Source organism: Amyelois transitella, chromosome 26, assembly GCF_032362555.1.
Source record: "Amyelois transitella isolate CPQ chromosome 26, ilAmyTran1.1, whole genome shotgun sequence".
Classification (NCBI taxonomy): Eukaryota; Metazoa; Arthropoda; class Insecta; order Lepidoptera; family Pyralidae; genus Amyelois; species Amyelois transitella.
This window is the reverse complement of record NC_083529.1, coordinates 3,748,064-3,771,697: the sequence shown is the minus strand read 5'-3', so window position 1 is coordinate 3,771,697 and position 23,634 is coordinate 3,748,064. Positions and strand designations below refer to the sequence as shown.

Here is a 23,634-nt window from a genome sequence, read left to right as displayed (position 1 = left end):
GGGACGCATGAAAGAAGAGATCAATTATGATTTATATTTACATAGTAAATGCAAAATTGAAAAACAATAGATTTAAAATTCGATCTTTTTCGGAAACAATCGCCATCCCTAGTCAAACAAATGTAGAGATGTTCGTTATATTAGGTAGCAGAATAATTATGTATTACTAATATTCTTTTTCATTAACATGTAAGCGTAAACTAGTTACTTTGATTTAAATGGGATCCATTTAGTTAGACTCGAGGTGACTATGAAATGATTTATAGATGATAAATTGATGACAAGATGTCTCGGTCCCACCCTAAAATGAAATTGTCTAAAAGTCACAACTAACACTCGACGGAATATTATTATAAAAAAAATTAAAAGTATAAAAATAAGTCTTGTAATAAAAAAATAGGTAAAAAAACTTTTTAAGTTAAACGGTTTTATGTTAAACATACATTGCAATGTTTAATATAAATGTACTAAAAACCAAAAAATAATAAAATAGATACAGTCGTGGGAATTATAAACATATGCATAGACTAGACTAAAATAAAACCGTGGGCCAACTGCCTAACGACGAATTAAACGATTCTTCTATCGCACATTAAGTCTATAATTTGTAGACAATTGACGTGCCCCACGGTTTTATTTTAGTCTAGTCTATGCATATGTTTATAATTCCCACGACTGTATCTATTTTATTATTTTTTGGTTTTTAGTACATTTATATTAAACATTGCAATGTATGTTTAACATAAAACCGTTTAACTTAAAAAGTTTTTTTACCTATTTTTTTATTTTTTGGTTTTTAGTACATTTATATTAAACATTGCAATGTATGTTTAACATACTAACTAGGCTACATTTTATTCCACTGCTTAGATTTTAATTTTGAATAGTAAATTGTATTCTACTTGTTGAGACCTTTCATTTGATACCCATGTTGATGGGATTGATAAAACCTAAGTTATCCGCCATTTTGTAGAGGCCGCCATCTTGGATTTCAATTTTTTATAGTATATTGTATTCTGCTTGTTGAGCCCTTTCATTTGATACCCATATTGATGGGATTAATGAAACCTAAATTATCCGCCATTTTGTAACGGCGGCCATCTTGAATTTATAATGATAATGAATAAACATAATTATATTGTCACCAAAATCCAAAGTGTATACAAAATTTCAGATTAATCGGTTGACAGGAAGAGGGTGAAATTTGAATTACTAAATTTGACCCAAGAATAAATAAAACAAACGGGGTGAGCTAAATAAAACCGTTTAAAAAAAGAGAACTGCCTTTAATCCATATCTTCCTTTTTTGAAGTTGGTTAAATTTATGAAACCTTTTCTCGGTGTAACTAATACTATCCTGAAAACCGCATCAAAATCGGTTCAGCGAAATGCGAAATAATTGCAGACAAATATTAATACAAACATACAGGTCAAGACGTGTGGTTCCCAGCACAAATATAAAAACAGAATAGGACCACTCTATCTCTTTCCCATGGATGTCGTAAAAGGCGACTAAGGGACAGGCTTTTAAACTTGGGATTCTTCTTAGTCGATGGGCTAGCAACCTATCACTATTTAAATCTCAATTCAGTGTTCTCTATCAGTCTTTCAAGATGGGCTCTGTCTACCCCGGGAGTGATAAGATGTGACTATACATATGTATGTATGTACATGCAGGTCAAACTGGGAACCAACTTTTTTTAAGGCGGTTTAAAATCGCACACCGTCCTTACGAACGATTTCGCATTTAACAATCGACGAAATTAAAATAGGAAACTATAATATTAAATTATGCGCTTATTAAAATTATGAGGTTGAAAAATAATAGCATATTTACAAAACGCGTTGTATAATATAGCCGTTGTGGATCTTGTAAACACCCTTAGTTAGTCAAATGTCAGGAGGATAGGATGCGACGCGTCTTTCAGTCACAAGCGATCTAGATTTATAAATAAAGCGTAGATTTAAGCTTTTTGTTATTATGTTTTACTTACTTACACTCCCTTTTCCTTGATAAAATTATTTCATTGTGTCCTTTTATCACCAAGTTTTTAAAACGAGGTTTGTCCTACATTCCTTTGTATAAATACTAGTTACATTTAAGTAGAAAGTCATTCGAATTTGAACAGAGGTTCATTTCTCTGCGCAGGAGACAACATCTAGGTATATTACTTTCGCGCAAAAGTATCCTTTGTGAGTATCATTAATATTTATTTAATTTTTCTCAGAGGTAGGTTAGGTTAGGTACAAAATATGTAAACAATGCAACGTCCCGTTTTTTCTTGTCGATTGGTGAATAAAGTTCCTTTTGATTTCGTAATAAAAAATAATATTTGATAAACGTACCTATAATTTAAATTTCTTTACAAAAAATTCGTTCCATTGTAGTTTTCCTTTTATAGTTTCTGCCGGTTTCTTCATTCCTGTTAAGAAGGGCCAATCTATGACCACGACACACAGAAGTAAGTAGGATGAATAGATCATGGTCAGGTTAATAATTTTATTTTAATTTTTATTTTTATTTATGCCTACTAACATAGTTATAAGTATACTAACATAATGAGTCTGGTTACTTGAATAAATAATTTTTCATTCATTCATTCATTCAATAATGGAGCTCGGATTGAAAGAACGTAGTTATTCGACTCTGATGACTTTCGATTAAAAGTCCGATATAATCACATTGTGACCGAGGGTTATAACCCTCGGTCACAATGTAGTACCTACCTTTATTTTCATCTTAGCGTGATATTTGTAATATCACCTTTGCATGTTTTATTTCGGAGGTTTTTCAGTGATGCGGTTTGCTGGAGGCATTATTTTGGTAGTTTTCTTACATTCTAGAGACTAAGTACCTACTCGGTCTAGGCGCGCCTTGCGGTCACATCCCTCATTAAATAATAACAAGTGTATGTAGTAGAAAATATATAATTTGGCACTTACTAATCACCTAAGTATTCTCTTTTCAGATAAACTTCACTGTCGACAGATCGCGCAGCCATGGGTAACATGGATCTAAATAAACGGGGAATTGTTGGGAAAATCGAAACAATAGAAAAATCCGATAAATATTACGAAATTAAATATGGCACTGGCGAACAAGCGAGACTGTACATCCTGAACAGCCATGTTTTCAGGTTTTATATGTCTCCAACTGGAATTTTCCTGGACTATCCGGTACCTATGGAACCTACGGACACTGCCAAAATAAACGTTAAATCTGTCGAGGAGTACGATAAAAAGTATCACCTAGATTCCATTATCGATGACAATGAGTCTAGTTTCGTAATTCGTACAAACAAAATAGCAATAATATTTGATAAGATACATGCAACAATGAAAGTACACGACGAGAGAACCAACAAATATGTAATGCATGAGTCACAACCGCTATCATACGTCGACAACAAAGCCAAACAGACGCTACATCAAAACGAACACGAGTACTTCTTCGGAGGGGGGATGCAGAATGGGAGATTTTCCCATAAAGGGGAAGTTATCAAAATTGTCAATACTAATAATTGGGTGGACGGCGGCGTATCCTCCCCATGTCCATTCTATTGGTCTACGCATGGGTATGGAGTACTGAGAAACACGTGGCAGCCTGGCATATACGATTTCGGATCCGAATCTACACATTTTATCACCACGATTCATAAGGGATCAGATTTCGACGCATTTTACTTCATAAATTCTCAGCCCCGAGACATTTTAAAAGATTATTATGAACTGACTGGAAACCCTACTTTCATGCCTGAGTATGCTTTCTACCAAGCACATTTAAACACATTCAATCGCGATTACTGGGTTGAGGTCGATGCGGACACTTTTTTGGCTATTTTGTTTGAAGATGGGAAGTACTATAAGAAGTTTCAACCTGACCAAATACATGGTAAACCTAATCCTATTCTGGAATCATTAAATGGTGAGAAAGACAACTATCAATTTTCAGCACGGGCTATGGTAGACAGATACCAATTGCATGATATGCCGATAGGTTGGTTCATTCCCAATGACGGATATGGCTCAGGTTATGGACAAACTGATTCTTTAGCTGGAGACATTGAAAATCTTAAAAAGTTCGCTGAATATGCAAGAGAACATGGTGTTCATGTAGCATTATGGACTGAATCTAATCTAGAACCAAAAGATCCAGAGCATCCCATAAAAGGAGATAGAGATTTACACAAAGAAGTGAGTAAGGCTGGTGTCGTAGCTCTAAAGTGCGATGTTGCTTGGATTGGAAATGGATATTCCTTTGCTATGAGTGCTGTGGAGCATGCTGCTGAAATATTTGAGAAAGCAACAAAGCGCCACAGAAAGATGATCATAATGGTTGATGGATGGGCTGGTACTCAAAGACATTCCGGTATTTGGACTGGTGATCAATCAGGAGGCGAGTGGGAATACATTCGTTTCCATATCCCTACCTATATTGGTTCAGGCCTCTCTGGAATCCCGATCATCGGATCAGATATGGATGGCATTTATAAAGGTGGTGTAAAGAATATCAATGTAAGAGATTTTCAATGGAAAGCTTTTACTCCATTACAACTAAACATGGATGGTTGGGGTTGGAAGCAGAAAACTCCTTTCAGTTTTGACAATGAGGCTACAGCCATCAATAGGGCATATTTGAAGCTCAAATCGATGCTAATGCCATACAACTACACTATTGGACACGAGGCAACCGAAGATCTGCCGATGATAAGAGCAATGTTTCTAGAGTTTGCTCACGAGAAACTATCGTACTCAATACACTCGCAATACCAGTTTATGTGGGGTCCAAACATTTTAGTAGCACCCGTATACAATGAGGAAAGCCACAAAGGCGAATTTGTTCGTCATGGAATATATTTACCGGATCCGAATCAAATTTGGATAGATCTTTTTACAGGCAAAAAGTATCAAGGCGGGAAAACCTTGAACTATATGAAGTGTCCCCTCTGGAAAATCCCAGTCTTTGTTAGAGATGGTTCTATAATTCCGATGACAAATGCCAACAATCATCCGGGAGAGATCAAGCGGGATAATAGAATCTTTAATATTTATGCTAACAAGCATTCAAGTTTCAAAGTTTTTGAAGATGACGGTGAATCTGCTGCTCATTTACATGGCCATTTCGCTGAAACGGAAATAAACGTAATAGGTCCAGATACAAATCACCCAGGTAGTTTGCATATTAATATCGAGAAAACCAAAGGTTCCTATGAACGAATGGTGAAAGAGAGAACTACTTTATTGAGAATAATGGCTTCGAAACCACCTAGCTCTCAAGTTAAAGTGGCGGTTAATGGTGTACCTTTGCAATTGTCAGAAGTTAAAACTTTAGACGACTTTGATGATCATGTTAATGTGTACTTTTTCAATGATAAGTATGTTATTAATCCATACCTGGAAGAATTTGGACATGAGAAATTGAACCAAAAGTTCTTGATGATCAAAATTGAGAAACTGGATGTTACTGAAAGTCATATTCAAATAAAAGTTGGAGACTTCATTAATAAAAGTGAAATATTGCATGGGGAAAGTAATTTTAAAGAAAGTCTGCAAGTGCCATCGGAATTCGCTGTAAAGGATGAAGATGTGCTGCCAACATCTATAAGTCCTAGCTGGAAGGCTGTGGACGATGCGGCCTATTATGAAATCGAAAGAGATGGGGATCTTTTCACGAATATAATTGGAACTAAATTCGTTTTTGGCTACTTAAAATATGACTCGACGCATGCTTTTAGGATTAGGTCTGTGAATCGCCATGGGCATTCAAGCTGGAGTGATTACATTTATACAACTACCAAAGGGGATCCTTACCGAGATACTGTAGAAGGAGTTAAAGTCTCTTGCAATTTGCCAAGTCAACCTGGACAAGAAGTTGAAAACCTAACTGATGATGACTCTAGTAGTATGTGGCATACCAACTGGGATAATGCAGGTCAAGCAAAGCCTGAAAAAGGTATCTATATAGAACTGTCGTTTGACTTAGGAGCAGTGTATGCCATAAAGAAGGTTGAATATGTACCACGCGAAGATGCAGGCAATGGAACCTTTTTACAGGTTAAATACACAACATCCACTGATGGTGCTATATGGAAAGAAATGTCCAAAGATATGATATTCCCGCATGATGCAAACAGTAAGGAGATCGTGTTGAATGGTTCGAGTTTTCGTTATATGAGGCTAATTGTCAACAAAAGCGTGGGGAATTTCGGCTCAGGCATGCATTTTAGGTTTTACAAAGACATGTCATAAGAAATCTTTGTGATACTACTGTACTTGTATACTAATTATACACAATCAGTACTTTATGCAGTATTATGAAAAACTATTAACATTTATTAAATACAAAAAAATATTATATTATTTTCAAGTTATTTTTTAAATAATACGATCGTATTTGTAAGACAAAAAATTTACTGGATAAGTTTCACGTAATGATTTATCTATAATTAGTTGTTAATTATTTGTTTATTTCAATAAAATGACATTTTATAATCTTTTATATTTTTTAATCATTAAGTTTAAAATTATGTGAAATCCAGCGAATTAGGTAATATTATCATCACATTTCAAGTTATTGATACAAATTTTGTGCTATCAACATTTATTTAGTGCCTTCATTTAAATAAATAAATAAACTTCATGCCTGCTGCAAGTCATCGGCGCTTCTTACCGCCATTATCGTACAAACGAAGCTATTCTCATCAAACACACAACTTATCGACAAATCTTCTAAAACACAACTGTATTCATGATCAGGGTATCTGCTCCTTACGTAATGAGATCTCGGATCCTCTGAAAGTAGACTTTCAATATTGCTTTTGAATGTGTTCGCTCTATCTCCGATGAGATCATTCAACCTCTGGAGAGCATCTTCTGTGAACCTCACTGCGTAACGCTGTGATGGTGGGTTTGATATCCATGGAGCTACTCTTATTCCATCATCAGTCATGTTCATAAGGAATGCTGATTGTGGTGGTGTATATCTTTCTTGGCCATCGGGTGCTCCTCGTTCGGTATCCAATCTTCTTGTTTGTCTGAAGGGGCCATCGAGCTGGTCTATGCTAGAAGGAGAGTCAGGGGATGGTGAGACTGGTGTCAGGAGGGACTGGTGGTCACCTGAAGCTTCGTCTTCGAAAGGTGATCGAGATAAGGGACTAGTCTCGATTCTGATGGGGTGTAAGGTTCGAGGGCTTAAGCTGGAAATAAAATTATAACAGGATATTGGTACAAAAAAAAAGTAAAACCTATAACTAATAAATTTTAAATACTCATAGCAGACTGATATTAATAATGTTGCAGTTATTTCGAAAACTGTTACACTAAATAAATATATAAAATAAAAAACATGTTTATCAGTCATCCTTTTTTTCAGTTTTTTTTTCAGCCAAAAAACACAGCACAAAAGCCAATTTCACAATACTTTTACACCTTATCTAAAGTTTGAATATAGAAGTTCCTTCTTATCAAAAATATGTACTGTAAAGTTGAAGAAGTTATACGACTGTTAAGTTTTTACTATTTTTTAAGGTATAGTTACTAGTTTTAAACCAACCTTGTAGACTCTTCGTCTACTGCCAAACCAGCCATGCTGTCTGCTGCGTCACTGATCCCTTCAGTCGGAGGACGGGTCACAGACGACATGGCGTCAGGGAATGTTGTTGGGTAATCGTACTGTGGAATGTAAGGCTTGATGTCCAACACTGGAGTGCCAGACACCATGTCCACGCCGAGGAAGTGGATTTTGTTGCCTGGAATAGTTTAGTCATGTAAATGTGATCTTTGGTTAACTTGTTAGACCTAACAGCTCACACATGCGGCTGCCACTAATTATAACGGTTAACATAAAAATACTTAAATATACTTAGTATACCCATTATCTTGATTTCCAAGATTATGATGACTACAGCTTACATTAAAAACATGCATTCCGCCACTTTCCCACAAAGGCAGGCAGAGATACCACAATAATTGCATACTTCTTCATCCACATTAATTAATATTTTCATGCAAGCTTCTGGTACAGAGTACTCTTAGCTGGCCCTTCACCTTTTCCGACTAACTTCACCTTTAAAACTACTAGGAACCTTTAAACTCACCATCAATGCTATGGATTTTGACTAGCGACAACCCAATAGGACATGGCCGATGTGGAGATCTGGTGGAGAACACTCCTCGCCTTTCGCCACCGAGTCGCGGCGGCGCCACTTTCGCCGGAACGCTGGTCGACTCTGTCGCATGGAAGTAGAATATTATCCTGCAAAGTACGGGAGTGCTTCATCTATACTAAAGGGCAGTTTTAGAAGTGTTAGTGCTTGTATTGTATTGGAAATTATTTAGTTTCAATATGATCTGGCATTAATGGATCGACTTAGACTAATTGTGCCTTCACCTTAAATGCTTTACGGAACTTCAAGTACATAATCCATAGTGAATTTAACTACCTTGGAAGGAGAAGAATCAGGTTTATACAGATGCCATTTAATTATTTTAAGGTATACCTTAAAATACTGGCACTCATCATTAAAGAACAATTGTAGCCTACAAAAAAATACAGTTTACCTGATCTGTTTATTGAATGATGCTCTTGGGGTGAGGGAAAGCTAAGGATTCAGTTTTAATTTCTCCTGTAAAGGTTTTGGAGGTCAGTGTAGCTTTGTGTAACAACCTGACATGCCCAATTCTGGATCTATGATCTAGGGAGTACCCAGGGCTCCCGATCAGAGTGGTGAAGATGAAACCGGAACTAGAGCAAGGAGGAAGAAGATGAGAATCATATTTACCAAATATGAGAAAACTCCTCCAGACCACTCAAAGCGTGTTCTGGATTATTAAACACTTTTTGATCTATCACAACAGTTCCCCGAGCATTGGCCAGCACTGACGGTTGTCGAGGAACCCCCCTCTTATTCTGGAATGGAGTTTCTATCACTCCAATTGGTTGTAAGGAGATGTCATCATTTGAAGATGATGTAGTTGGCAGACTGTCTGTGTGGTTTACCACAGTAGAAGCTGCAAAATAAATGTACCTACTTAGCAACCACAAAATTTAAATTGAGAATTAACATTCAGTAAGAACTTGGGTTCAAAAATCAGCATTAATTATTAAGAATTGGTTTTTAGGTGAGGTGAGAAGAAGCAAAATTTGTGAATAAAGGATAAATTGTGCGCACAGTAATGTAAGCTAGTGATAATGCATACGTATGTACATACGTAAGGCAGATACTTTGAAATAATAATTAAAAAAATACCGGTTCCGGCACAATTTGTACACCGCAAGTCGTTCAGAGCTGATTTTATGACACTTATTTCCTTTAGATGCTCATGTTTAAGTGCAGATAGCTGTTGCCTGAAATATATAGAAATTAATTAACAAAAATCTAAATACTGCGTGTTACAAATGAGTTTCCACATAAGCATTCAACATCCATCGTACCGTAAATTCTTTATTTCGGTTCTAGCTAAAACTATTTGATTCCGATAATGTTCGATATTTTCTGACATTTTACAATTTTATATTTCATGAATACAATAATAACTTATTTACGATACGAAATTCGATTTACAACAAACAAAACAAGCTAGCCAGACAATTCTTGTTCGATTTCATATACATAACATTGACAATAACATCAAGATAGTTGACAATGACAAATCATCAAATATTTGACAAAGTCAATTTTGTTTTTTATTTTTGGTTCTATCTTGTGAAGCACTGCAGCAGGCTAAGTTTATAAATTTTGAATACATTTGAATCAATCGATTCGTAGAGTATGGAACGGCTCTCTTTTAGCAAGAAATACTTACTCTCAGTCTCATACAATCTATACGCTTTGTGTAAATTTTGTGTGAACATGTAATGATTACATACTATTTGATTCGAACCATTTCGTTGTACTCTCGCGAAGAATACCTACGACATGCTGTACGTTCCCGGTTAGCGGAAGTATTAAGAAAAATTGCCCCTGCGCAAAATGCTCCCGTGAAAGATCGTTGCGGGCGACTAATTCTGGTAAGTCTGATGACGGTGCTGGGTGCTCCGTGGGAAGGGTTACGATGCAGCGCAGTGCTACCACGGCATGTTTCGGAACAGAACGGCGCATACCTAGTTACCCACGCAGGTATTATTATAAAATAATGATCCTAATAAGATAATGAGAATAACTTATAAAAACTCTTTACAATAACAGCCATAAAGAAAAAAAAATAAGAATATTAAAAGGATGTCATATCTTGAATTGAACCTGAGAATCGAACGCGTTTTTTCGTTTATCCTTTCTCACTAGTTATTCTGTCTGATTTTCTTTAAGCTTGTTGTGTAAAGTCGTTTCAATCACCAAAAGGTTTTGTATATCAAAATAAGATAGATAAGGTACATAAACCGTACTTCATACTTATGCACCCCTTTTCGTATTTAGAAGGTGGGTACCATTTACATGTAATGATTACATATGAATGTTCCTTTAGCCACTAACATTAATATAAACACATGACCTTTGTTTTTACCATCTTCAGTTGAGAAGGACTAAATTTAGAAATCGTACAGTATAAACCTACGAAATTTGCACAGAAGGCTGGCAGCAATGTCATTATTGAATGGCACACTTCCACCTCCGTAGGTGCAAAGATTATTTTAGCCAGATAATTTAAAGCTCTCTAATTAGTCATCAAGTGATACCGCACACAGTTTCAGATTCACTGTTCCCGGACCTTTTGTCCAAAAGGTTCTAATATGCCTTTATGTTTCTTTTATTTGGAATTTGAGTGTGTTTGACCTCTATCTGTTCTAAGCCTTTTTCTTTTTTGTTATGTTACCTTTTCCCACTATTTACGTGGCACATTAGGTAACTATTTTGTCTAATTGTATAAAAATAAATTTCAATATAGTCATAAACAGATAAAAATCACCAGCACGTCAAAACATATTCCATTCAATTAATATTTCTCGATTTCGTTGCACATCACTATTGCTATATTGCGGTTTGCCATTTGCCGCACACGTGCTGAGGTTTTGTGATATTTTTACTCATTTATTTTACATTGCAGTATAATCTACAGGGACAGAAGAGATCCTCCGTGTGTTAAGAAATTCTTCAAATACATATAAACATCATTAAATTTTAGGCGTGAGTAAAATCCTGCAATATTTTGACATGCTAGGGTGGGGCAAATTGTCTTCAGGAAAGGATCGCCACGTGTCCTATATTTCGATAATTTTTATGTTTTCCGCTTGTCTTATATCAATCTGATGGTAATTAACATAATTAGTATTCAAGCTTCTTCCTCTTATGTTAATAGCAGGCCTGTGATATAGTTGCGGCTACCGCACTTTAGTCTGATTAATTTGTTTTCATGTGATCGATATTTTCGGTCAGTGCTTTTACACCAAATGTATAGGCTAGTTTTTTTGTAGCTAATTTCCAATTATCCGCATTTCTTATGAAGGTATTTCAGTGAATATATGAAACAGGTACCATATGTACTTGGATTCACATTTTGATAAACACCTGCAATGCTTATCTTTCTACCTACCCATTTCAATCTTTTTTTGTTCATCCTACCTTCATTTATCAGGCTGGTATCATATCATAATTTTTATAACGAAAAAAAAGCACTATCTTAAAACTATCCAAATAAAAAAAAAACCACAAAATTTTGTTTATGTTCAGTGTAATTAACATAACCTGTTGTTTGTTTTGCTTTGTAGATACCTTTTTGGAAATTGCTGTCATTAAACTGTTTGAATAACTATTGAGTATATCAAAAGTAAACAAAATATCTTCTACCTACATGTAAATTGTTAGAAGTTAGTAAAAATAATTTTATTCATTTATATATCTTTTTCATAAGAATAAATAAAGTTTCTAATTGAAGAGCTTAATACAAGCTTATGATATTAAATAAGTGTACATTACTTTTATCCTAGTAATCTGTCACTTGCACCATATGTTATTCAGCTTCAAAGTCGAGTTTAAAAATGACAAACAACTGCTTTGGTTAAAATTTGATCCTGTATACTTAAAAACAAAGTTGAATGCTTAAAATAAAATGTACATACATACATAAAATCACGCCTCTTTCCCGGAGGGGTAGGCAGAGACTACCTCTTTCCACTTGCCACGATCTCTGCATATTTCCTTCGCTTCATCCACATTCATAACTCTCTTCATGCAGGCTCGGCGGTTTCGGGTACTTTTGACCTGACCCTTTACCAGGACGTCCTTAATTTAATCAAGATACATTTGTCTAGGTCTTCCCACTCCAACCTTTCCCTCCACACTCTCCTTGTATATCTGCTTAGTCAACCTGTTTCCATTCATCCTCTCCACATGACCGAACCATCTCAACATACCCTTTTCTATTCCTGTAACTACATCTTTCAAATCACAATGGAATGGAATAAGGGAATGCCCTTATCACACGCTGTTCCTTATCGCTGTTCCTTATCTCCTTATCCGGTCACTCAATTTCAAACCCAACATACTCCTTAACACTCTCATTTCCACTGCATTTACCCTGATATAATACTTATCCATTTTGTATTTATACTAACTATTCACATACAAAAGATTCTATAGATTAGGCATCTATATAAAATAAATTTAACAAACATATTGGTTGACAGGTATTGATATAGTTTGATGGCCATGGTGACCGAAGTTAAAGCAAATGGGGGCGAGATGGAGACACCGAATGAGCAGATCCCCGCTCTGGCAGAGAAACCAGCGGGGCTCCCGCCGGGCAAGTACACTCTCGTTGGATGGGACATGGACACAACTGGCAGAAGGCTTATTGATGAGGTTAGTTTTTAAGTTAAGGCGTAGAGTAGACTAGTTTTCTATGATGGGGTTTGAAGCATTGTGGCTGAGAGCAACAGGTAATGCAAATTTGAAGGTTAGTAGGTAGATTATTATTACTCTAGATCTAACTGATACACTGTACATTTAGTCATATCCCAGGAAATTGGATTGCCGAAGTTCCTATTTTGAGAAGTGCTTTTATGAGTGGTGAAGGCTCATTTTACGTTAAACCCTGGCAGATTTATTTGAATTAACAAAAAATATCCCTGTGTAGGTACTTAATTTATATATTTCCTCCAGAATTTCCTTTGGAATCAAACCTTAATGAGCACAAAGAAATGCCGATGTGTAGGTTTACAAATAATTATCAATTCATTTACATGATAAGGAAGTAGGTAGATTAGGTATAACAATGAACTTCTTGTAATCAAATATATCAGTCCATCATTAACTAGTTACTTGTCTTCTATGATTTAAATCAAATTTAATTTCATAATAATGTGAAACAACGTGACGCACCACCAGCAAGACGCCGAAATGATCAATTCCTATCTACCATCTTATGGGAAAATCATTTAGAGTGAAAATATTTGAAAAATGAATTTTCCCAGACTTGGGACACCCAGCAAAATTTATATTTTTACCCCCGTATGCACCTTTATTTCAAATTTTGACGAAATCCTTAGAGCCACGAATACATATTTATTAATATACAAATATTGCTTGTTTAATAGTATAGGGTTATGGTTATTCCCCGTACTTATCAGAATCAGAAGGATATTTAAGTAAATCCCCGCGTATGAACTATAAGAAAGATAAAACTTATCATATAGTAGGGTGATTGCGCTGGTTTTCGTCCAATTAGCGGAGTTGCTAGCTTTCAGACGTAAAAATAATATGATAAAGTATCCTAATTAAAATAGCTCATATTTGTTTAAATACCTCATATAGTCTATTTTTGATAAAAATAAAGAAACTTTTAATTATAACTACATTGTTTTTTATATAAATAATTAAATGTTAAATGGCAGATTTCACTAGTTTTCGTCCAAAAAATTTGGTTTTCGCCCTGGTGTGATCTAGTTTCCGTCCAGTATGTAAAAAAGAGTAAAAATGCAATGTTAAATAAAAACTGTCTTTATAATCTTTTATTTAATCAACAAAAATATTTATTCTTCAGCAGTAGATTTCCTGCTTTTTTTATTTCCCCGAATCCATCTATAACAATTAATTTCATAGTTTAGTACCTACTAGAAAAACCTGTACGAATTAACAAGAAAATGTGTTAGAAGTAGATTCCACACCATTATGGACGAAAACTAATACAAAAAAAATTGCTGTTTAGTTTTCGTCCATGCCATTTAAACATTTTTTTAAACAAGCAATACTGAGAAATTATTGGACGTTAACTAAATATCTTGTCAAATAGCCAATAAAGTTCATATGTAAAGAAAACACATATTTTTTTATAGGTCTGAAAAAGTAAAATGAACATTCCAAATATTTAGCTTGCTGTTTTAGTTTCCGTCCACGTGGACGGATACCAAATAATTGGTAAAATAGGCATGTCAGTATTCGTCCGCAAACTTTTACTAAGATTACTACAAAAACATTGTAAAATAACCTGAACATAATGTTAGTTATACTCTTAAATATCCTTACATGCCAAAATATTACCCAATCTATGTGAAATAGTCATAAAACCCACCACAGAGTGTTCCTGCACCAGCTATTTTTTTTGTATCGGCAATGACGTCTACGCAACACGAACACATGCCGGCCACTGAGTTTAATTTTTTCGAAGTTTTCACTTGACAAATTGGATTTTGTGGTTGTTAGAACTGTTGCTTAAGTATGAAGGATCGTGACAAGTTGCAACATGCGTGCATAGGTGTGTTTATATTCTTTTTATATGCGTTTAAAAGTGAAATGGACGAAAAGTAGAACTGGACGCCAAACCAGCGCAATTACCCTATGTCATTAGTAAATAAACCCTATTGTGATGTTATTTCTTTATCAATATAAAAATATCTCTTATACATATTGAAAACCCAGCTCCCGTATCATGGCACGCGCGACGCATATTTTATCGCGCGAGAAACTAGCGCGTGCCATACTAAGGCAACATTTTAATAATAAGCAATTCAAAATTGGACACCAGGTAGACCATATTAAGGTATTTTTTGGCTCGCAAGAAAAAGCTATCCAGGATCCAGTCACACTGCAACCTTGTTTGTTCTACAAGATATTTTTCCTTGTCCTTGTCATAAGAAATCTTATACACATTTAGGTAACTCGAAGGAAAATAATATCAAGTGAAACTAATATAAATTAACATGGTCACATGAATCTCAACTAAGATTCTAACTTGGCACCTCTAACTGGCAAAAGGAAGACCTTACTGCTTTCCCACCAATGCTCCAGCTGTATTTATGAAATTTAATTTTTCACAGATATGCCAAATAGCCGCGTATACTCCTAAGCAGTCGTACTCTCAGTACATAATGCCGTACGGCGACTTGAACCCGGGCGCGCGGCGGCGGCACAACGTGCGCGTGGTCACCGTCGGCCGCTACCGGATGCTCAAAGACACCACCACTCATAAGGTTCGTAGATAATATTATAAGCGGCTTAGCTCTCCTGTGGGTTTTGCCAGATATGAAAGTCTGCTACTGTGGCGATATTATGAACGTCGATTGTAAATAGACGTCTGGTGAAAATGCTCCAGTGTAGTTTGTTCCGCCGCTTCTTCTAACTTGCGCTTTGGAAGTAAAATTTATGTTGACGTCATGTATCCTAAAATAAACTTATTTCTCTTAGCCACACTAAAATTGAATTAACCATGGCTATAAACAGCAATACAATATTATCGGAGCAGCTTTAGTGGTGGTCGAACCCATAACTTCGCTCACGCTACTCCTTTATTGGTCTAGACCTACTGCATACGCATTTTCATAATCAATGATAAGTGATATGTGCCGTGTGATTCCCGCCACCAGTAGAAAAAAGAATATGACCACTCGCAACTCATTGGCATGGATCTATTGTGGTAGATGGACTAGTAATCTGTTATGATTTTAATCTTCATTCTATTATTCGTAAAGCCAAACAGCTGAACGTGGTCTATCAGGCTCTATCTGCCTTGGATGATTTGTAGACATGTATATACATATGATAAGAGACATGTCACGGAAACGAAATAGCTTCACTTGAACAGTGTTCTAATTCTTCTGCCACAGATCCTGAAGACAAAGTCCGAGATATCCGCTCTGACCGACTTCCTGGACTGGCTGGAGAAGGAGAAGGGAGACGGCAGCGTCATCCTCATCTACCACGAGCCCCGCCGCCTCAGCCCCACCATGCTGTTGGAGGCTCTCACCAGGTCAGTTGCATTATAGTTTTACACTTTCCTGTATGGTTCCCAGCCCCAATAGGACCACTCAAAGGCGACTGTGGGATAGGCTTATAAAGTTGGGATTCTTCATTTAGGCGATGGGCTAGCAACATGTCACTAATTGAATCTCAATTCTATCATTAAGCCAAACAGCTGAACGCGGCCTTTCAGATTTTCAAGTTTCAAGACTGTTGGCTCTGTCTACTCTGCAAGGGATATAGACTATAATATAGTCACGACTATATCCCTTGCGAAGTAGACAGAGCAGAAAGTATGTATGTATGTACTTTTCTGTATTGTTGTTGATTAGTGCTAACTAAATTACATTAAAAGCTTTTTATGTCCATAGTAACGCATTTTAAAAACTAACCTTATATTCACCAGGTACAAGCTTCTGGACCGCTTCAAATCTATAGTAGCCGGCTTCACGGACAGCTACGCATTGGCCGCAGACAAATGCAAGTCCACAGTGAAGTCTGTCTCGCTGCGAGTGTTAGCCCGGGTATTGTTGGATGCTGACACACTCTCCGTGGACTCTGCCCTGGACCGAGCCAATGCTGCTTACAGGATTGTAGAACATTTGGCTCAAGGTGAGATGTGGCTATATTCAACATTTTAATTACAAATTGATGTCCTAATACTTATAAATAATTTAGGACTTTAGATTCTCTTCAGTTGTCAGCTCGCATGTCGGTTTTTAGAACTAATAAAAAAATTATGAATTAACCCTATAAGAAAAATACTAAAACCATACTTGAAAAACATAGTAGGTAACTATGCAGTTTTTTAAAAACACCGTTTACATGAGTTGACTATGCAGTTTTTTTACCTCTGTAGCTAAGTGAGATGATGTTCTTGCCCGATGACGAAAACCAAGCGTGGAGGGGAGTGGCCGCGTCCGGTTGGCGACAACGTTATGTCGCTCTGTGAGAGCAGCGTGGCCGGCGCGGCTGCAGGTGCCCTGTGACTGTTAGATTATGAGATCTGAGGGCTTGGAACATACTGGAATAGCTATATTTTACTTGATTGTTTAGAAAGAGACTTAAGGTTTTACATGTTAAGTTCAAAAAAAGATAGATGAAAACCGGGTTTCATATCACCCAATTTTGGCATGTAAGCTCTTATCTCGTTGCGTTTTTTTATATCGCAAAGGACAAATATTTCTAATTTGATTTGTTACTTAATAATGGTAATTCAAACACTACTTTTCCATTAAAAAAAAAACCTCTCAATCGACTACCTTCCAGGGGAACAGCAAGAAGTAGGCGCTGGCGGAGAAGGCGGTGACATGTTGGAGACCGCCCGCACGTGGGCGCGGCCCGTCGCCACGGAGCTGGAGGCGCTGGCCAGCCTCAAGACGCTGCTGGAGAGACAGAACACGTTCCGCCCGGTGTTCGCGCCGCTGCTGAGGTCGGCCCGGCCGGAGAGGAAGCGGGTCACGCAACTGAGGAGACTGTTGGCTGATGCCGGCCTCTTGTATTCACAGATGCAGTCCGCTTGGGAGAGTCAGAAGGTCGAAGGTGAATGATTTTTTTTTAAATTAACGAATGAATTAGTTACTATATTGACGTGATTGCATTGTCTTGTGAAATTAAAACAGTAAAACCTCGCGATTATTTTTTTAAATTATTTTTTTTATTAATTAAATAACTCCGCCTGCCTTGGCCGAGCTTTTATATATTTGGATTGTCAGAAAATTATATGCCAATAAGAATTAAACATATCAAAAAATCAAACCAAATGTACTAAAGTATTTTCAAAGACCATTAATTCGAATATGTTTCTTATTGCAGGTCTAGAAAAGCAACTAAAAGCGTTGGCAGTTTCGGCGAAGGATGAAGATATCCAGGAGTTAATAGAGATTTTCGACTCCCACTTCGACCCCGCCAAGGAGCCCAAAGGCCCCAAACCGAAAGCGCCCAGAATTAGGAACAGGGTATGTAAAATCGTAATAAATTTTTGTATGTCGTTCTCCAGGCTTCAGACTATTGGTGCAGTGTGGTTCCCGATACTTTAGGATAAGACCGCTCCATCTATTTCCAAATGATGTAAAAGACGAAGGGAAAAGGAACATTTATTTTGTGCAACTTTTACCATAATCCTCTAACCCATTCATCATTCTTCCAACATCATGGTCACATATCCAGTTGCCTTAATGAGCATGTTTTGAATAAAAAATATTTTGTAATAGTTTTCCCTGAATGTAAATCTAACTAATATTTTTCAGGCGACGTCGTCAGCGGGCGAGACGGCCGACGCAGATGGCAGCACCAGTGAGTCGCAGAACTCCTCACCACAACACTCACCCAACAAAACTAATAATGGTGAGTGAATTCATTAACACAATCATTTACCAAGCATGATCATGTCTTAGGCAAACTACATATTATATGCTCTAAGAAGGAACAAATAGTTATTTGTTCTTTAAATACATATTATCAAGATTTTGTTTCCATTCCTGAAAACTATTATAAAATTTTGGACAATATTTTTAGTGATTGATAATTTTTTTAATATTTGTATTTCAGATGTGGCGGGCGATTCTAGTCAACAAGTAAAGGCTGAACCAGAGGCGGTGGCCGCTAACTAACGACCAGCCGCTTCTATCCATACTAAAGCTTAGACTTTTCTACATATTACTATCGTTTAGCATTACAGAGCCATCGGGACGTGACAAAAACATTTATCGTATTAATACTAGGTTAAGTCTCCTTTGGAATTGAAACAAAAATTTGTTTTGCATGCATCGGTGAACGCGTTAACATAATAATTTTTTTTCATTCTTGAATACCCAGATTTCTCTTTTTATTTTTTGCTTATTGCATAAAGTTCTTCTATATACATAGTTGATAATGTAGTGAGTGCCTTAGCAACTCAGTGTAATAAGATATAACGTTTTTGTATATCCATAATAATATTTTTGTGTCTACGTAGTGAACAACGTTTTTGTTGTTATTGCAATATCGTATACATAATAATGTATTATTGGGCCGATTTTACACGGACAAGATTTAAATTTGCAATTATGTTGTTGCAGTAATGTTAGGAACTTTGTGAGAGAACAAAGTTTTTTTACTATTTAATATCACAGTTTACGGCTTAAAGAAAGTTACAATATTTATTGTTTTAGTTACATATGGGGCTTGAATGAGGTTTAAAAAGTACAATTGGTTTATTTATTTACCTTTTTATTTATACAAATGTGTGCAATCACATGGAATGGATGGACTGATTTTTTTAACATCCGTGATATCTAAATACTTATTTATTTCTTTCTTTTTGCGTTGTAAGTTTATAGGCTGTTTCTGAGCTCGCGCTTTGCCAAGTTTGCCATAGTATGGATCCGTACATTCAAGTTATCATTTACCATACAATAAGCTATGTAATAGAAACGAGTGTGTACCTATTAACTTACCTCTAATTTAGTTAGTTTTAACATAGACTGTACATATAATTTAATTTCTTATTTTGTTCAGATCTCTAATAAATATGTAAGTCTACATAAAAACGGTTTTTTCTTTAATGAAACCTCGTACGTTTTATATATGAATTTATTTCATATAGTAACAATATCCTGCTTCGTCCAACCTTCTGCTAAATGTTCTCTTACAGCTCTGTCCAGTATAACCTGGAACAAAAGATTGGCGTGATTACAATATTGTGGACCCACGAGCCCATTTTTAAAAAAGATAGTTTTTATTTGCACCTGTTTGTATGTATGTTTGTCCACGATTATCTTGTTTTCTGAGCAGACTAATGCAGTATATAGGAAAGTGTTTTTTACACTTCAAAAAAAGAGAATACGATTAGAAGCGGTTTTACTAGGCGGACTAGTGTTGAGGAGACTCCATATCAAATAACGTAATAAATACCCTCAACCTTGAAAGGAGCGATTCCCTTTCAATGAAAATATTCTATCACAAAAGGACTCCCTGCTCGATGCTCACCTCAATATCTCTACAGCCCTGCATGGCGCGGCTCATCACCACGTCGAAGTAGTCCATGTGCAGTCTATGAGACATCTCTAGTAATGCAACACTACCTGGAACAAAAAGTAGAATACTCTTGAGATAAACAAGACTATTTTAGCACACAAGTAGATTTTTTGAAAGTGACGGAAGATTAAGCATTTAATATACTTTATTGTAAATTGATATCTTTGTTGATGATTTTGAGAAATGATATTATAAAAGAGTTGAATTTGGATAAAGCGAAAGAAGTATGCAGGGATATCCCTCCGGGAAAGAGGCGTGGTTTATGTATGTACCTTTGTTAATGATATAAAGCTTCTTATATTTTCCTCTTTATGTCATGTAATCACCAAAATTAGCCTTATTATGTTTTATATTTAATATGCTTGCATGCATCCAATTAATCCTAGCATGCATACAATTTTCGCCTAGGCCTTTCCCGAACCAGGTAACTTCCTTTTAGCACAGTGTGGAAAACAAGGAATACTTACCAGTATTGGGAAGGCTGGCCACTGTCAGCACGACTCCCCCAGCGGCCTCCTCCACGTGGCCCACGTCCACCAAGGGCTCGGGGGCTCCCCCGCGCCACGCCATGGACGCCGAACAAGCGCACGCGTACGCTCGCAGGGGGATCCCCGCGTCCGTTAGCGCTAGCGTCGCCGCGTTCACGCATGCGCAGTACGCGCCGCCGTCTGCCTAGATATCAATCAAGTTATCAAATCACTAGCTTTCAACCGCAGCTTCGCCCGCGTGAATTAAGCGTCATCTACAAAAAGTGACGAATTTAGCGCCATCTACAAAAAGCCACGAAATTACACCACCTACGAAATACAGGTTATTTGCAAATCGCACGGGAACTTTAAATGAAAGGTCATTCAACATTTCTGTATCATTAACGACTTAAAGGTCATCTGTACAAACCTGCAAGACCTCCACATAAACATCAATCTGGGAGCGAGGATATAATTCTGTCTTTATTGCTGCAGTCAAAGCTTGCCGTAGGTGCATCGACATTTCTTGGGACTTGCGATCACCACGGGGACGATTTTTTCTTTCACCTATAAGAAGACAATACACTATTATTTGCCTCTTCTCGTTACGAGATTAAGATTTCTGATTTGGTTTGTTCCAAGTGTTTGGGTAGTCTAACCACTTGTTGATTGATGCTTGACTAACAGAAGCAGGAAATCACCTACCTTATCAGTAAAGTGATTCAAGCCTATAAATATAATAAGGAGCATATTGGAAAAAGATGATAAAAATAAAAAGAAAATTGAGTGTTTAAATATGTCCTAGGAACATGACATATTTTAACACTCCATATTCTTTTTTACACTTCCAGTTTCTTTACGCAAGCAAATGCACATTTTGACAGCCGCTGAGGTGCGGTAGTGCTTGTCTGTGACACCAGAGGTCCTGGATTTGATTCCCAGCCAGAGGGCATGATGAGAAACAAACTTTTTGTATTTGGCCTGGGTCTTGGATATTTATCTATCTATACAAGTATTTATTATAAAATATGAGTAAGTATTTCGTAAACACAGTATTGAACTTAATTCCAGATTAACTGAATCTGTGTAATTTATCCTATGTATTTATTTATTATATTAAACCCTAAATTAATCTACCTGTTGAAAACGTGGCCATGCTGTACTGGCAATTGACAACCACACCATCATTGGAACTTTTGGATTTGGCAGCCTGAAATGAAGAACTTTAATATTGTAAATTTCTGCGTTTCATTGTACTACTCATAAATAATAGTTATTAAACCCTTATGTAATGTATCCTAATTTTATCTTACACATTTTGAATCATGTTACAATGAGCCGTGAGTGAGGTGACTGGCAGCTGCTTTTTTGAATTAACATGTGGAGTGTCCCAAGCCCTGAGTCAAGAATTAACTACGAAATGGATGCAGTAATAGATGAAATAAGACTTAATTTATGTTGATGTCAATAAGCGATACCTTTTATCAAATAAAAATAATTGAGTTCACTCATTTTAGATCATAGTTTATAATTCAAAGTAATAAATGAAATGTATTGCATTTAGTTCAAATTACAGTGAAAGTTACGAATCTAAATTTTGTTTGTTATTTGTTTCACACAAAAACGATCCTCTATTTCAGCAGTGCAATAAACAATCCTATTTTGAAAAAAAGTATTTTTCTCTTTCTACCTACTTCATATATGTTAGTTCCTGAGTCAGGGCTTGAGACTTTTTACTAATGAATATAATAGAATAATTATTTGCTTTTGCTAAGGGTTAATAAAAGGTGTAGTATGCTGCATTGCAAAAATTAACAAATAGTACAGGTAGTAATCACCTAACAAGGTGTTATACATAATCATAACATATAGTATTGTTGAGTTAGTATCTCAAAATTTTGTGTATTTATCTCATAAACATTTATTTATTACTTATATTTATTTATTTATAGCTGAACAGCTATATAACGAAGGAAATTCTAAGGTCAGAGTTCTCACTTAATTACTTAATTGATTGCAGAATTAAGTAGCCTTAATCATTAAAAATAATGGTGTGCCATGTGTTTCGCGGCTCTTTGGAAGGATCACTCCATATCATTGCCATTGATGTCTTAAAAGCGCCTAAGAGTGAGGCTTAAAGACTTTGGATCCTTCTTGTGGGCGATATGCTAGCAAGCTGTCACTATTTGGATCTTGATTCCATAATTAAAACTGTACAGCTGATTGTAGCTTTTCAGTTAAGACTGAAAGGCTATGTTCAGCTGACATTCAAGTTCAAGATGTTGACTCTGTCTACCCCGCAAGGGTTTTAGTCGTGATTATATGTATATGAAAAAAATCGCATTAGCTATGTTACCTGGTGTGGACCATAAACAGCAGCCAAAACTTTCGTGTTTCCTTGTTCTAAATATGCGCTACCGTCTGGTTGGGTGAAGACGCCGAGTTTGCACCGGATTCGACGAAGTTCGTTTGGTCTACGTCCATCTAATCTTAGTCCTTGACTTGAAAGCAATTCGGGACCCGGCATTATATTATTTCAAAGGAATGTTCCAATAGGACAGTATAGACATACAATCAATTATTTAATGTAGCGACTTATTATCACACAACGAAGTCAACAATTCATGAATTAATACATACTTTGAAAGCTTAAAAGTAAATGCATCACTGTTTCATTGTTGAGATGCTTTCCTATTTCTAAATTAAGTGATCTTCAATCAAACTACACAATAAAATACAACAGAACACAACACCTAACCTAAAATTTCCAAATATTTATACATCAGATGTCTTATTGTCTTAAAATGATGATTGTCATTGTCATAGTCAATGTCATAGATCGCAAAGAATAAAAAAAAACAGAAATGGCATGTATAATAAATACATACTTATAATAAACGATTTAATACCCGATATCTCCCGGCGCTAACAAGTGTACTTTGATAGACAGTAGATGTCTCGACTCATTGAAGACCACGAGC

At 36.2% G+C, this 23,634-nt stretch overlaps 4 protein-coding genes across 9 annotated transcripts; 2 read left to right on the top strand and 2 right to left on the bottom strand.

The window, feature by feature from the left end:
• Nucleotides 1–1,907: 1,907 nt before the first annotated feature.
• LOC106135279 (uncharacterized) lies at nt 1,908–6,491 on the top strand. 4 transcript variants are annotated; one of them, XM_060951878.1, is made up of 3 exons: nt 1,908–2,061; nt 2,403–2,462; nt 2,970–6,491. In XM_060951878.1, the coding sequence occupies exon 3, from the start codon at nt 3,001–3,003 to the stop codon at nt 6,247–6,249; it is 3,249 nt and encodes a 1,082-aa protein (XP_060807861.1). In that variant the 5' UTR covers nt 1,908–2,061; nt 2,403–2,462; nt 2,970–3,000; the 3' UTR covers nt 6,250–6,491. The 4 variants fall into 4 exon arrangements, with proteins under 4 accessions (XP_060807861.1, XP_013190984.1, XP_013190983.1 ...); XM_013335530.2 differs by having other exon boundaries at nt 1,908–2,193; XM_013335529.2 differs by lacking the exon at nt 2,403–2,462 and having other exon boundaries at nt 1,908–2,193.
• A 27-nt stretch (nt 6,492–6,518) lies between these two features.
• LOC106135281 (tRNA (adenine(37)-N6)-methyltransferase) lies at nt 6,519–9,619 on the bottom strand. Its single transcript, XM_013335532.2, has 6 exons — nt 9,434–9,619; nt 9,249–9,346; nt 8,781–9,009; nt 8,097–8,254; nt 7,553–7,748; nt 6,519–7,196 (listed from the first exon to the last, which is right to left on the bottom strand). Exons 1-6 carry the CDS (start codon nt 9,499–9,501, stop codon nt 6,638–6,640), a joined length of 1,308 nt encoding a protein of 435 aa, XP_013190986.1. The 5' UTR covers nt 9,502–9,619; the 3' UTR covers nt 6,519–6,637.
• A 1,324-nt stretch (nt 9,620–10,943) lies between these two features.
• On the top strand, nt 10,944–19,699 carry LOC106135290 (maternal protein exuperantia). 3 transcript variants are annotated; one of them, XM_013335543.2, is made up of 9 exons: nt 10,944–11,123; nt 12,623–12,797; nt 15,251–15,403; nt 16,037–16,179; nt 16,576–16,781; nt 17,439–17,711; nt 17,985–18,127; nt 18,419–18,515; nt 18,720–19,699. In XM_013335543.2, exons 2-9 carry the CDS (start codon nt 12,639–12,641, stop codon nt 18,779–18,781), a joined length of 1,236 nt encoding a protein of 411 aa, XP_013190997.1. In that variant the 5' UTR covers nt 10,944–11,123; nt 12,623–12,638; the 3' UTR covers nt 18,782–19,699. The 3 variants fall into 3 exon arrangements, with proteins under 3 accessions (XP_013190997.1, XP_013191000.1, XP_013190998.1); XM_013335546.2 differs by lacking the exon at nt 10,944–11,123 and adding an exon at nt 11,154–11,248; XM_013335544.2 differs by lacking the exon at nt 10,944–11,123 and adding an exon at nt 11,688–11,803.
• Nucleotides 19,038–23,462, bottom strand: LOC106135291 (exosome complex component RRP41). Its single transcript, XM_013335547.2, has 6 exons — nt 23,010–23,462; nt 21,791–21,863; nt 21,084–21,220; nt 20,654–20,858; nt 20,139–20,233; nt 19,038–19,819 (listed from the first exon to the last, which is right to left on the bottom strand). The coding sequence occupies exons 1-6, from the start codon at nt 23,178–23,180 to the stop codon at nt 19,748–19,750; spliced, it is 753 nt and encodes a 250-aa protein (XP_013191001.1). The 5' UTR covers nt 23,181–23,462; the 3' UTR covers nt 19,038–19,747.
• Between the last annotated feature and the right edge of the window lie 172 nt (nt 23,463–23,634).